Source organism: Budorcas taxicolor, chromosome 11 (genome assembly GCF_023091745.1).
Source record: "Budorcas taxicolor isolate Tak-1 chromosome 11, Takin1.1, whole genome shotgun sequence".
Taxonomy (NCBI): Eukaryota; Metazoa; Chordata; class Mammalia; order Artiodactyla; family Bovidae; genus Budorcas; species Budorcas taxicolor.
Genome location: NC_068920.1, coordinates 30,442,799 through 30,457,248, shown reverse-complemented (window position 1 = coordinate 30,457,248; position 14,450 = coordinate 30,442,799). Strand labels below are relative to the sequence as shown.

The 14,450-nt window shown below is 40.6% G+C and overlaps 1 protein-coding gene and 1 non-coding gene across 2 annotated transcripts; both read left to right on the top strand.

Moving 5' to 3' along the window:
- The first annotated feature begins 1,222 nt into the window (after positions 1-1,222).
- On the top strand, positions 1,223-1,295 carry TRNAF-GAA (transfer RNA phenylalanine (anticodon GAA)). The gene has a single exon. It is a non-coding gene; the product is annotated as a tRNA-Phe (tRNA).
- Positions 1,296-9,951: 8,656 nt separating this feature from the next.
- Positions 9,952-11,718, top strand: ZSCAN23 (zinc finger and SCAN domain containing 23). Its single transcript, XM_052648041.1, has 3 exons — positions 9,952-10,356; positions 10,606-10,753; positions 11,105-11,718. The coding sequence occupies exons 1-3, from the start codon at positions 9,979-9,981 to the stop codon at positions 11,716-11,718; spliced, it is 1,140 nt and encodes a 379-aa protein (XP_052504001.1). The 5' UTR covers positions 9,952-9,978.
- The last annotated feature ends 2,732 nt before the right edge of the window (positions 11,719-14,450 follow it).

Genomic DNA, 14,450 nt, shown 5'->3' with positions numbered 1-14,450 from the left:
AATAGATGTTCTGTCAAAATCATGCTCAAAAGTCAAGTTAAGAAAACCTTTGTGTGTTGTTTACCACTTCTGATACCAAACACATTGGGTTTTTTTCCCCACAATAACCAGTTCTCTAAAACCAACTGGATGTCCTGCAGTTCACTTCTATTTTTTGGTTGTGCTGGGTCTTTCTTGCTCAGTGCAGGCTTTCTCTAGCTGCGGCAAGTGGGGGCTACTCTCTCTGGCTGCAGTGAGAGGTCTCCTCGTTGCAGCGGCTTCTCTTGTTGTGGAGCATGGGATCCAGGGTGCATAGGCTTCAGTATAGGCTCCAGAGCACAGGCTCATTAGTTGTGGTGCACTGGCTCAGTTTCCCTGGACACGTGGGGTCCTCCCACGCTAGGGATGGAACCAGTGTCCCTTTCATTGCAAGGTGGACTCTTAAACCACTGAACCACCAGGAAAGCCCCCTCAATTTAATTGTGACACTACCCAGAGTTAGCATAGATCTCACAGATTAAGGGCTCAATTCCACAAAATTTTACTCTTGGAGAATAGGTTCTCTTCTTGTTGCAGTAAGAATTCAGAGTTGAGACAGAGAAGCTAAGACAGCAAAGTGAGAATTTGTTAAGCAGTAGTACATTCTCAGGAGGGAGAATGGGCAGGATCAGGTGAGCAGCTGCTCTGAGGTTCTTTGGCAAGCTGGTTATATGGAATGTGAAAATGATTGCACAGACAATATTCATTGAAGAGGCAGGGGTTTCAGGTCAAATCTCTTGATTTTCATCCCAGCTCTACCTTCCCCAGGGCAAGAGGGATTTTTCACCCCTCTTTAGTCTTGAGCAGAAGTGTCATGGTGTCAGTACATAATGGGCACTTCTTTTCTGTAAGGCTAACTTTATTGTAATGAGGGCATAATGAGCAAAAGGTGACACTCAGAGACCAGAAATTCCCATCTATTGCATCCTTTCTTTGCCTCTAGGACTCCTGTCGCCACAAGATGGACCATTTCCAGTCACCTGGCTCTTGCTCCCACCCCCTTTCTCAGCTCACATCTAGTTAACTGCCTGCTCTCATACCTCCACTTCAGAAGCCAATAACGAATTCAGGCCACCTGTACTTCTGACCAGCCAACTATAAAGTCAAGTGCTTCTACAACTCCCTCCTCAGATTTGATAATTTGCTAGAACAGCTCACAAAATTCAAAGAAACATTTTACATACTTTTACCAACTTATCTTGGGGCTGAAATAGCTCAGTTGAGAGAGCGTTAGACTGAAAATCTAAAGGTGCCTGGTTCAATCCCAGGTTTTGGCAGAAAAGCACTTTTTTGGGGGGTTCCCAGGCCGCTAGTGATAAACAACCCACCTACCAATGCAGGAGACCTAAGAGACATCGGTTTGATCCCTTGCAGGAGGGCACAGCAACCCACTCCAACAACCCAACCAACAAATTCTTGCTTGGAGAATCCCATGGACAGGGGAGCCTGGAGGGCTATGGTCCATAGATCTCAAAAAGTCAGACATGACTTAGCACACATGTACCAATTTATTATAAAAAATATAACTCAGGAATAGCCAAATTCAAGATATGCATAGGGCAAGATATGACAGGGAGGAGCAGTGGGCAGAGCATCCATTCACTTTCAGGGCATGCCTTTCCTGCATCTCAGTGAGGTCACCAGTTAGGAAGCTCTCCAAACTTCATTGCTCTGTTAATTTTTATTCCAGGTGCCAATGGACACAGATAAAAAATTTGAGTTCTGATATCTAATAAAAAGGAGCTACTTACTTAGTGAGCAATCAACAGCCTGCCTCAGTTCTAAATAAAGTCATGGCATTTTGAGTCCTAAAGTGCATGTACCTGCTCTTAATGAATGTGTGCTAAAAGATCAGTGAATCGATGGATGACTGAATGATAACAGGTGCAAGGAACAAAATGAGAACCCGGAGATACAGTGGTCTAGTGGTAATTAAGAGGGGAGGAATAGAATAAGGAGAAGGAAAAGAGGAAACTGGAGAATGAGAACTGATGAAACTCCTGAGTTGGAGTGTCCTTAAACTCACTAAACTTCAGTAGTGACAATATTTTTCAGTAATAATAATAATATTTAAAAACCTTGAGGAAAAATAACTTAAATCCATTTCTCAGTTTCTTCATCTGTAGAAATGGTTTGATTTTAAAAAATACAAACTATTGAAATATAGTATATCTATTTTAAAAGTACACAAATCTTAGGTATACAGCTAAATGAAATTCCTGAAGTGAAATCACCCACACAACTACCACCAACATCAAAAAATAGAACATTACCAGTTCCCCAGAAGACCCCGGTTGTGCTCGCTCCCAAACTATTCCTTTCTTTCTCCCTGTTGTGGCTTCTAACACAGAGATTCGTTTTCCCTGTTTTAAACTTGATATAAATGGAATCATGAAATATGCATCTTTTGTGTCTGGTTTCTTTCATTCATCATTATGTTTGTGAAAGTTATCACTGTGGCTTGTAGCTGTAGTTCATTCACTTTCGTCATTCATACCATTTTATGAATAAACTTCCATTTTTTTATTCATCTTGCTGTTAATGGACTTTTGGATTGCTGTAAGGGCTTCCCTGATGGCTCAGAGGTTAAACCATCTGCCTGCAATGCGGGAGACTGGGGTTCGATCCCTGGGTCCGATCCCTGGGTCCGATCCCTGGGTCGGGAAGATCCCCTGGAGAAGGAAATGGCAACCCACTCCAGTATTCTTGCCTGGAGAATTCATGGACAGAGAAGCCTGGAGGGCTACAGTCTATGGGGTCGTAAAGAGTTGGACACGACTGAGCGACTTCACTTCTGGTTTAGAATTATAAAAAATGCGGCTAAAGTGTGTCTTCATAAGTAAATATATATACACTGCTGGCAGCAATATAACTAAAAGTGAAACTCCTGTGTCGTAGAATATGCACACATTCAACTTCAGTAGCTATACCAAAGAATTTCCCAAAAATAGTGTTGCCAATTTTACACTCTTACCAACAGTGTATGCAAATTTCCATTGCTCCATAATCCTCGGCAACATTTGGCACTGTGAGTTCATTTTTAACAGAGATTTTAGCATTTAGTTTGTAATTCTTTCAGGTTAGTTCAGTTGCTCAGTTGTATCTGACTCTTTGTGACCCCATGAACCACAGCACGCCAGGCCTCCCTGTCCATCACCAACTGCCAGAATCTACCCAAACCCATGTCCATTGAGTCAGTGATGCCATCCAACCATCTCGTCCTCTGTCGTCCCCTTCTCCTCTTGCCCTGAATCTTTGTCAGCATCAGGGTCTTTTCAAATGAGTCAGCTCTTTGTATCAGGTGGCCAAAGTATTGGAGTTTCAGCTTCAACATCAGTCCTTCCAATGAACACCAGGACTGATCTCCTTTAGGATGGACTGGTTGGATCTCCTTGCAGTCCAAGGGACTCTCAAGAGTCTTCTCCAACACCACAGTTCAAAAGCATCAATTCTTCAGCGCTCAGCTTTCTTTATATTCCGACTCTCACACCCATACACGACCACTGGAAAAACCATAGCCTTGACTAGATAGACCTTTGTGGACAAAGTAATGTCTCTGCTTTTTAATATGCTGTCTAGGTTGGTCATAACTTTCCTTCCAAGGACTAAGCATCTTTTAATTTCATGGCTGCAGTCACCATCTGCAATGATTTTAGAGCCCCCCAAAATAAAGACAGCCACTGTTTCCACTGTAGAGCCCCCCAAAATAAAGTCAACCACTGTTTCCCCATCTATTTCCCATGAAGTGATGGGACCAGATGCCATGATCTTAGTTTTCCGAATGTTGAGCTTTAAGCCAACTTATTCACTCTCCTCTTTCACTTTCATCATGAGGCTTTTTAGTTCTTCTTCACTTTCTGCCATAAGGGTGGTGTCATCTGCATATCTGAGGTATTGATATTTCTCCCGGCAATCTTGATTCCAGCTTGTGCTTCCTCCAGCCCAGCATTTCTCATGATGTACTCTGCATAGAAGTTCAATAAGCAGGGTGACAATATACAGCCTTGACGTACTCCTCTTCCTATTTGGAACCAGTCTGTTGTTCCATGTCCAGTTCTAACTGTTGCTTCCTGACCTGCATACAGTACCTAATGACCTATCAGATCAGCAATATTCAAAAGCCTGAAAACATACAATTAGGGAGGTTGTGTGAAAGCAGGCACTATCTCACATTGTTGTTGAAAGTGCAAAATGATACAATGCTTACAAAGACACCTTCCTTCTCTCTTCATTGTTCATTGCAGCATTATTTGTTAAAGAAAAATACTGGAAAGAATCCAAATACCCATCCCTAAAAGATTGGTTAAAAAACCAATAGTGTGTGCACTTAGTTGCTCAGTCGTGCCTGACTCTTTGCGACCCTACAGACTGTAGCCCACCAGGTTCCTCTGTCCATGAGATTTTCCCAGTCAAGAATACTGGAGTGGGTTCCCATTTCCTTTTCCAGTGCAATGAAGTACCATGTCACGGTAAAAGAAAAAGACTATTTCCATCAACATATTTAGGATGATTTCCAGCTTATTCTTGGAGAAGGAAATGGACGTGAGTTTGAGTGAACTCCGGGAGTTGGTGATGCACAGGGAGGCCTGGCGTGCTGCGATTCATGGGGTCGCAAAGAGTCGGACACGACTGAGCGACTGAACTGAAAGGGATATAATTATACCGAACCCACAGGACTGTTATGTAGAATAAGTGAGTTAGTATGTGTAAATGAAATAGTGTACAGATAACACTGTGTTGGACAGTTATTGTATACCCCACGCCAGCCCCTTGAAAGAGACTATGAAAGCCAGCGCCTCCCTACGCCTAGCGGGGGATTCAGAGCGGCGACCACAGAGGTGTGAAAACCTCCGGGCTTACTAGAAGGAACACACCCTGAGAGCCGCGGTGTGACGCACTTCCGGCCTTTGTAGTTTATCATTATCCAGGCTGCGGTTGTCAAGGATTCAGAGGTGGTGCCACGGCTGCCCGGTGAGCTTCGGAGTCGGGCTACCGCAGGGCCTTTGAAAAGTCCGGACTGTGCGCTGTGACTCTGGACTGGGTGTGGGGAGGAGGCAGCGGGTCTTCTTCGCCAGGGCTTGGCTGGAAAGATGAGGGCAGAGGAGGTTGCCCCGGAACCTGGAAGGGCCTTGTTAGTTGAAAGTCAGCGTCCATGCCCCCACCCCCATCCCCTTCGTCTGTTCCTGAGCCCTTCAAACAGTCGGTCCTAGCACCAGTGTCCTTCGGAACTCTCTTTCCCCGCACCCTAGGATAAGATTAGGTTCCGATAGCCAGAATGGTTTGTATTTTCCCACGGCTGCCATTCTCTGCTGGGGGCTTATTTTAAACAATGAGCACGATGGTTTTATAACATTGCCACAGCCTCTTTTAGTCTGATTCACTCAAGAATGTATAGGCTTTTGCCAACTGTTGATTTAAAAAAAAACAAAACACGAATATTTAAATAGCACTTATGTGTCCGCCAGCACTGTTCAAAGCACTTTCCCAATATTAACTTAGTTACTTCTAATAACTTTATGAGGTAGACACTAGTAGTATGTTACTTCCCCCCTCCCCCATTTTTTTTTAAGGTCCAGGAAGAAAATGAAGTTGAGTAACTTGCCCCGGGTTCCACAGCTGGTAATGGGATGTAGTCACGATTCAGATCCAGGAGTCTGACTTCAGAGTCCATTTTCTTAAACCCTTTGCCGTGCTGACTCAGCTCTTTTTTTCTGTATTAGCTTTTTTGTAAGGGAAGTGAGTTCCCTTATTTGAATATGGTCCTACCGCTTTTACACTTTAGTAATCCTGAACTTCTAGTTAGGATTTAAGTTTAGAGAGAGGAATATATTTGAGGACGTGTGCCGTCTGCAAACCTGATGAAACAGCCATTTCATTTGTGTGCGTACACCTGTTTTCCCACCCACTCGCTGGTGTTGCGCTTTGATCAGTAGAAAAGATGACAGAGAAGAGGGAAATTGATCTTAGTGGAACTGAATCAAGAGTTGAAACACCATATACCAGAATAGCACCAGGTGGCGCTAGTGGTAAAGACCCTGCCTGCCAATGCAGGAGACAGAGACGCGGGTTGGATCCTTGGGTTGAAAAGATGACCTGGGGAGGGCGTGGCAACCCACTCCAGCAGTCTTTTCTGGAGAACCCCATGGACAAGGAACCTGGCAGGCTGCAATCCATAGGGTCGAAAAGAGTCAGACACACTGAAGTTAGCACCCGCGCATATCAGAAATGGTTTTCTATTGGCAGAGCTCAAAGCTTCAGTTGCATTGTCTTTGAACAGAAAAACTTTGACTTGAAACCAAGATGAGTAGGTAGCAAATAGGGAAAAGATATTTTTCAGGGGCCTGAAAAGTTGACTAAACAAGTGGTTGTTTATTCCTTTGAACCCAATCTTGGTTAATTGAGTAATTTGTACCCTAAAACTTTCTCACCCTAGAACAAGCTCAGCAGACCTGGTTCATGCTACCATCATCTTGCCCCTGGATTATTACTTTAGCTTCTCTTCCTGCTTCTGCTTTTCCCCATAGTCTCTTGTAGCAGCAGCCAGTTATGTTTTAATATTAAAACTGAGTAAAAGTTTATCACTCCTCTTGCTTGAAACTTCCAGTAGCTTTACTTGTCTCTTAGAGTACAAGGCAGAACCCTTATAATGGCTTTTCATGATCTGTCCGTAACCTGACTTCATCTCCTGTTCCTGTCTTGTTTGCCTTCTCTCTACTAGCCACATTGGTTAACTCACTGTTTCTTGAAAAATGCATACATGCTCCTGCCTCCAAGAACTCAGTGTTCCCGTGCATGCAACAGTCTTTTTCCAGATAGTTCCATGATTTGCTCCTCACTTCCTTCAGGTCTCTGCTCATATAATAGTTTATCAACAAGGCCTTCCTTGACTAATCCACATAAAATAGAAACCTTTCTTCCCTCTTACTATATCCTTTACATTTATTGTTCTGCATAGGATTTATCACTACTTAACATACATTTGATTATCATCTGACTCCTCTGACCCCCTTTTGTCCTCCTGTCCCCTTCTTCCCCCTACATAGAGAAGAGATAGTGGTATAGTGATTGAGAATATGAATTCTAAAGGTTTTCTGGGTTTGAATTGCAGCCTCACCACTAACTACTTGTGACGCTTTAGGTGAATGACATAGACTGTTTATGCCTCAGTTTTCTTATCTGCAATATAGGGTTAATAATAGTACCTTAACTCATGGTTGCTTTGTGGATTAATTGAGTTAATTTATGTAAAGCATCTAAAATGGTGCCTGGTACATTAAAAGCACTATAAATGTCAATTATTATTATGTTATAAGATTGTAAATTCCTTGAAGTGAAAACTATTTTTGTTTGTAGCCCAGAAGAGTACCTGGAATATGGTAGGCTCTGAGTAAATATTTGCTAAATGAATGAATTGGTGTATGAAAAGTTCAACAGAAAAAGATAATGTGGTAGTCAGAGTGGTGGTGAGTTGGGGAAACATGAGCTCAGGGACCTTATCTTTTGAGTAGAAACTGTCTCCATTCTTCCTGAGATGGTCTATAGAAGTCAAACAAGCCAAAGGTGTTAGAAATTTGTGAAGGGATAATGTTCACAGGTTACCCAGAAGGATGCTGTCTCATACCAATGTGCTTTTTTTTTTTTTCCTTTGATGACTATAACCAGTAATGGCAATATGAATTTAACTTTTTCTTTTAGTTGTAGTATGATCAATGTTTACTAACAACTTAAATAATCTATCCTTAGTTTTTTAAATTTTGTGATGCCTGCCAATACTTATGAATGATGTAGGGTTATTTCTACAGTGAATTACAGTAATTTTACGTAAAATTAGAACAGAAATGTTTAAAACACTATAGGTATAATCCGTATGTGGGTCATGTAATCTATATAGTGGGTTATGACCCGGGTTTTTTGTTTTTTCATTTTACAAAATAGGTTTTTGAAAATAAGAGTATATATCACATAAGGTAAGTATACATGGTATTTTGTAAAAGAAAACAATTATTTCCATTTTTGTATTGTGTATATCACACATGCATAAGCATATACTCATATGTACATGTATGTGTGTTCTGGGTCACCATATACAATATTTCTTACTAAAGGCCCTGGTCAAAAAAGTTTGAAAGCCTATGCCCAAAAAAGGTGCTTGGAAATCACTAGGTCACATAATGAGTTTTCTTTCAGAAAATTGCCTTAATTACTGTCCTGATTAAGATTGTTCGTAAGTGGTCATGGACATTTGTCTCTTTTGTAAAAAAATATTTACATTTACTTCCCTGTTCCAGGTCTTAGTTTCAGCACACATGATCTTTGACCTTTGTTTCAGCATGCAGGATCTTTAGATGTGTCATGTGGAATCTAGTTTTCCAACCAGGAATCAAACCCAGGCCCCGTGCATTGGGAGAGTGGAGTCTTAGTCACTGGAGCACCACTGGAAATTCTGACATTTGTCTCTTTATTAGCACTTATTTTACATACAGGTGCCCACTCTCCATCCTTGAGGAGCTTCAAAGAGAAACAGTTTCCAAGAAATTAAAAGGCAAAAAAGAGCTAAAATTCTGTATTTTAAAAATATTAAAACTAATATTTTCTTCATTTTACTATCTAAGACCACTCCAGTTGACTACTTTTTGATTCTTTTTGCCATTGTGTTTAGATCACTAGGATATTCATTTAATCTTTCAATAAAATTTATAAGAAAAAATATTTGAAAATTTTATAAGAAAAATAGTAATAGTGGTAATTTTTAAAAAAAGATTATTTATTTATGGCTGCTCTGGTCTTCACTGCTGCATGCAAGCTTTCTCTAACAGTGAGTGAGGGGGCTGGTCTGTAGCTGTGGTGCTCAAGCTTCTCAGTTCTATAGTTTCTCTTTTTTGCATAGAAATGGGCTTCAGTATTTGTGGCACTTGGGCTCCATAGTTGTTGCTCATGGGATCTAGATCACAGGCTCAGTAGTTGTGGCCCATGGGCTTAGTTGCTCCACAGAATGTGGGATCTTTCTGGACCTGGGATTGAAACTATGTCCCCTGCACTGGCAGGCAAATTCTTTGCCACTGAACCACCAGAGAAGCCCCACAGTTATGGTAATTTATAATACTTTGCTGCTGCTGCTAAGTCGCTTCAGTCGTGTCCGACTCTGTGTGACCCCATAGACGGAGTTTACCAAACTGCCTGCTTCTTTGTGTTCTTTATCTGTGCTCTTATTTAATTTCTACATCAACCTAGAAAGGTAGACAAGGTTGGCTTTAGGATTCCTATGTTACTGATTAAGTAGACTAAAGCACAAAAGGTGAAGCCCAAGACTGTGGAGGGGGTACCTGGGGATCAGTCTCAATTCCAGGTTTCCCGCTCCAAGCAGACATCTCTTTCCTCCACAACTAACCTGCTTCAAGGGATTCAGCTTCTTTTCCCCAGGCACATTTTTTTGTTGTTCCTCATTCTATTTATTTATCTTCTTTACTTCCCCTCCCTCCTCCTTTTTCTTTCCTTTTTCTCCTTGATTCTTAGTGTCCTCTGTGACATCTTTGAACTAAAGTGTTTGTATACCTCTATTCAACTAAAAACTGCCTGAGTCTAGTATCTTGCCATTCAAATGGAAACCTAGTATGTTCAAATGATTTATTTGAGCTGATTCATTCAGGATGATCAAACAGTCCCTTCAGTAAAATTCAGGGAGGGGGCATTGTTTTGTTTTTGTTTCCCTTCCTATCTTACTTTCACCAGTATTTGCATAATCATTATTATTATTAATCATGCATTCATGTTCTTCATTCGAGTTACTGATTTGGGTATAAATACTTCCAGTGCCTACCAGCAAAAAGGATTTTCTTCATTTTTTTCCCTGCAAATTATTTTTTAGATTTTGGGATTTCCAGAAGAAAAGAGCAAGAGGGAATTATCAAGATTAGAGTCTTTTTCTGAATAGCCACAGCCTTGGCCCTTCAGACTCCAGAGATGCACAAGGGACTTCTAGCAGTGAAAGTAAAAGAGGAAAAGGGGGACCACACAAGAATGGTCCAAGAATCTGGCCTGTCAAGAGATAACCCTCATACCAGAGAGATCTTTCGTAGACGCTTCAGACAGTTCTGCTACCAGGAGACACCGGGGCCCCGAGAGGCTCTTCAAAGACTCCAGGAGCTCTGCCATCAGTGGCTGAGACCGGAGATGCACACCAAAGAGCAGATCCTGGAGCTGCTGGTGCTGGAGCAGTTCCTAACCATCCTGCCCGAGGAGCTCCAGGCCTGGGTGAGAGAGCACCGCCCAGTGAGTGGAGAAGAGGCGGTAATTGTGCTGGAGGATTTGGAGAGAGAGCTGGATGAACCAAGAGAGCAGGTGGGAAGAAAGGAGAACAAGGATTTGTGCTTGCATGGTGAAGCATGGGGTTTCAGTGCAGTGAGAGAAAGAGGAGGAAAAGATGGATTTCTTTATACCTGACTTGATCAGGTATACTAGACTCTTTCATCTCTCTACCTTTTCTCTTTGCCAGTTTCTTGATCCATCTTTTCCTATCCATTGATCCTGAGAAGGCCTTGCAGTGTCTTCTCTGATATTTGGTTCCCAATTGTCCTTAATTTTTGCCAGGTCCCAGCCCGTGATCATGAACAAAAGGAGCTTATGAAGGAGAAAGCAGCTCTAGGAACAGCCCAGGAGTCATCAGGCAGCCAGCTCCAAACCTTGGAAGAGCGGCCTCAGTGGAACTTGCGAGGGGTGTGCCCGATTCAGGAGATTGGTGAGGATTAGAATTTGCTTAGGAAGCCTAAGTCATTCCCCGAAAGGTCATCAACTCAGCGCGTTTACTTGGTGTCTACTGTGGGCCAGGCACTGTGCTGGGAACTGGAGAAAACAGTGATGAGCAAGGTAGACATGGTCCTTGCCCTTAGGGAGTTTACATTCTGGGGAGAGTAGACAGTAAACAGGCAGTTGTGATACAGGGCACTTCTCACTGAAGCCCAGGTATAATTGTTAAGAGTGGGAAAGTAAATAGAAAATATGGTTGCTTGTCCCCTTCCACCCACTCTCCTGACCAGTATTTTTCTTTCTTTGGGAACACAACATTCATGTAATCCATGTATTATTTCAGACAATGAGACTGGAACTTGGAATGTGGAGTTAGCCCCAAAGAGGGAGCTGTCTAAAGAAGAAAAGTCTCTTGTGGAGGCACCTGACAAACTGAATGGTGATACTATTCCAGGGCCTGAATATGGAGAGACCTGTGACCATGAAGGTAGATTTGAGAGGCAACGGGGAAGCTCTTCAGGGGAAAGACCCTATATCTGTAGTGAATGTGGGAAAAGCTTCACCCAGAATTCCATCCTTATCGAGCACCAGAGAACGCACACGGGCGAGAAGCCCTATGAATGTGATGAGTGTGGGCGGGCCTTCAGCCAGCGATCAGGCCTGTTCCAGCACCAGAGACTCCACACTGGGGAGAAGCGCTACCAGTGCAGCGTTTGTGGCAAAGCCTTTAGCCAGAATGCTGGGCTTTTTCATCATCTCAGGATCCACACAGGGGAAAAGCCTTACCAGTGCAATCAGTGTAATAAGAGCTTTAGTCGACGTTCTGTCCTCATTAAGCATCAGAGAATTCACACTGGAGAAAGACCTTATAAATGTGATGAATGTGGCAAGAACTTCATCTACCACTGCAACCTCATCCAACATCGGAAAGTCCACCCCATGGCTGAATCCAGCTAGCTCCTTGGAACAGGTAGGGCAGCATTTCCTGATGCCAGACCACTAGGCAAGGAAGCCAGGGTCCTGGTTCTTACTTTATCCCTGAGAGAAGAATAGTATTAATAATTTAATCCTCTAGTAATAGGAAGCTCCAGAGAAAGCCAGTGAAAATGTCCTGATTTTTATGCTGAGAGAAGCATAATATCTTAAATGCAGCTGTCAAAGTCTCTTTGGTTAGTGACATCCATAACTTTGCAACACTATTATCATATTGATTTCATAATTTCACACATATCTGTCCAAAAAATTTTCTAGATATGCTTCAGGAAAACTTTATCCTAGTTTTTTAAAACTTATTTTAAGTCTTAAAAATTATATGCAACCTGAAAAAAAAATTATATGCAACCTGAATACAAAAAGTCAAAGGTAGTATTTAAAAATTAATTTAAAAATAATTTCAGTAAAATCTATAATGTAAACCATTAGATTAGTTTCTATTTGCATAAGATAGGAAAATTTGCCTTTTAACCTACAAAAGGGGGCACTTGGATCTTTCCATACACAAAAGGCTTCTCCCTATAGAGGTTTAGAAATTCAGCCTTCATTTAAAAACCAAGAAATTGACGCAACCATATATTATTACTAGCTCAGTGTCTACTCATAACAAATATTGCTCATGATTTTAAATTTTACAAAGACTAAGATACTTAACTTAAAAATCTAATATCTCACTTAAGATCTTTGTTGTGAAAATATAGGCCTAACTGTATTTTTCCTGTGACTTTTGAGCATTTTGGGGTTTTTCTTTATTAAGCCTTTTGTTAAGGAAAATTTCAGACATATACAAAAATAGAGAGAAAAGTATGATCAGTCTTCCATGCTGATTGCTTTTTATAGCCTCTATGCTTCTCACTGCTATTTATTGATTATTACCAAAGTCATACATTAAAAAACTCCTTTCCCTTAACACTGAGTGTTACGAAGCTTATACTAAGGCCAGGAGACAAACAAGTGAAATATCTATGGTGATAACAATCTGGATTGGAATATCATCTACACAAGCAGGTAACTTAAGAGTAATAGAACACAATAAGGGACCTCAATGTCATTTCTGCATGCCCTTATTTAACATACGGATACAGAAGCTCTAGAAGTGACTGTGTAACATCACACAGCTAGTTAATGCAGCTGGAACTAGAACCCTCTCTCCTTATTCTTAGTGCAGTGCTCTTTCTGCTAAGCCATCAGAAGCATTGTATTGCCATATGCAACTTAGAGGACTTACAAGGCATTACAATTTTGCTTTTTAGCTCAACAAACCTGCCTGTTTGTTTGTTTCAATAGACGCACAGCCTATTTAATTTACAATGGAATGCCAAGAAAGATTCCTCCCATTTATATATCTCATTTGAGGCATTTAATTTATTTTTGTAATGAGTGATTATTTTTAACTTTTAAATTTTAATTTACTTAGAAGGAGTTTTTACGAAAGATAATTCATTCTGCACCTGGTTCTAGTAGCAAAACAACATTTAAAAAGGTCTCTATCTTTCTCCTTGTAGGTAGTCATTTAACTAGTTTCTTACTACTTTTCAGGGTTTCTTTATGTAAATACAAGAAAATATGAATATATAATTTTATTCCCTTGATTACACAGAATGATAGCATACTATTCACACCCTTCTACATCTTTTTGTTTTCATGAAATAGTGTAATCTTCAGATATTTCTGCCTTATAACAGAAAGCTTCCTTATTCTGTTTACAAGTTGGTGATATATCATTTGTTGGTGTTCCGTAGTTCAACGTACTCCTACAGACGAAAAATTGCCATTTCAAAATATTATATATTATTTTATTCTTTTCCCTAGTTTGGTCCAAGTCAAACTCTTTCTGTTTAAAAGCTAACAACCTCCACATGAGCTTGAAAACAGGATTTGGATGACAAGAATTGCACATAATGCTTATGTGGAGAAATGAAGTGATAGGTGATGTTTTTGATTTCATGTATTTTGTTCTGTTATATATTCTTAAACCTAACATTTCAAACTGTTAGTGTCACTACCTGTGACTAATTGTAGGTATTATTGACAATCTTAAAAGAAAAAAAAACTTAAATTTCCTCAAGAGTATATAGTTTCTTGTGTCTTGAGGTTTAAATTATATCCAATAGAAATACATAGGGATTTTAGGATGAAGTTAAAGAAAATATAGTAGCATAAGTTTGCAATAAAATCAACTTCTCAAGTTAAATATATACTCCATATAGTGATATAATAGGCTTCTCAGGTGGCTCAGTGGTAAAGAATCCACAGAGCTATTGCAGGAGCCACAGGAAATGTGGGCTCGAACCCTGGATGAGGAAGTGGCAACCCACTCCAGTATTCTTGCTTTGATAATCCCATGGACACAGGAGCTACAGTCTATGGGATTGCAAAGAGTTGGACACGACTAAGCAATTGAGCACATAGTGATATATATACTATTATAATCTGAGTTCATAAGTATTTTAAATGCTTCTCCAATATGCAGAAGCAGCATGTTTGGATAATTCAGTTATATCAGCTTTTAAAATATTTAAAATATGAACAGATTAGGATTTTAGAGGAATTATTTCCAATGAACTGAGTTTTTACATTTGCAATTGAAGGTTGAATGTTTGATTTGTTCTGTGCTTGTTTTTTGTTTTGTTTATAGCTTTTCAAAAATTCTTAATTTTCTCAACAGCTGGTAAAACACCAAGAAACAAAATATG

Excerpts from the sequence above, each read along its gene's own strand:
- ZSCAN23 (XM_052648041.1), top strand. The coding sequence starts at position 9,979 with ATGCACAAGGGACTTCTAGCAGTGAAAGTAAAAGAGGAAAAGGGGGAC. Across the intron at positions 10,357-10,605 it reads TGGATGAACCAAGAGAGCAG|GTCCCAGCCCGTGATCATGA; the intron begins GTGGGAAGAAAG and ends AATTTTTGCCAG. Across the intron at positions 10,754-11,104 it reads GTGCCCGATTCAGGAGATTG|ACAATGAGACTGGAACTTGG; the intron begins GTGAGGATTAGA and ends GTATTATTTCAG.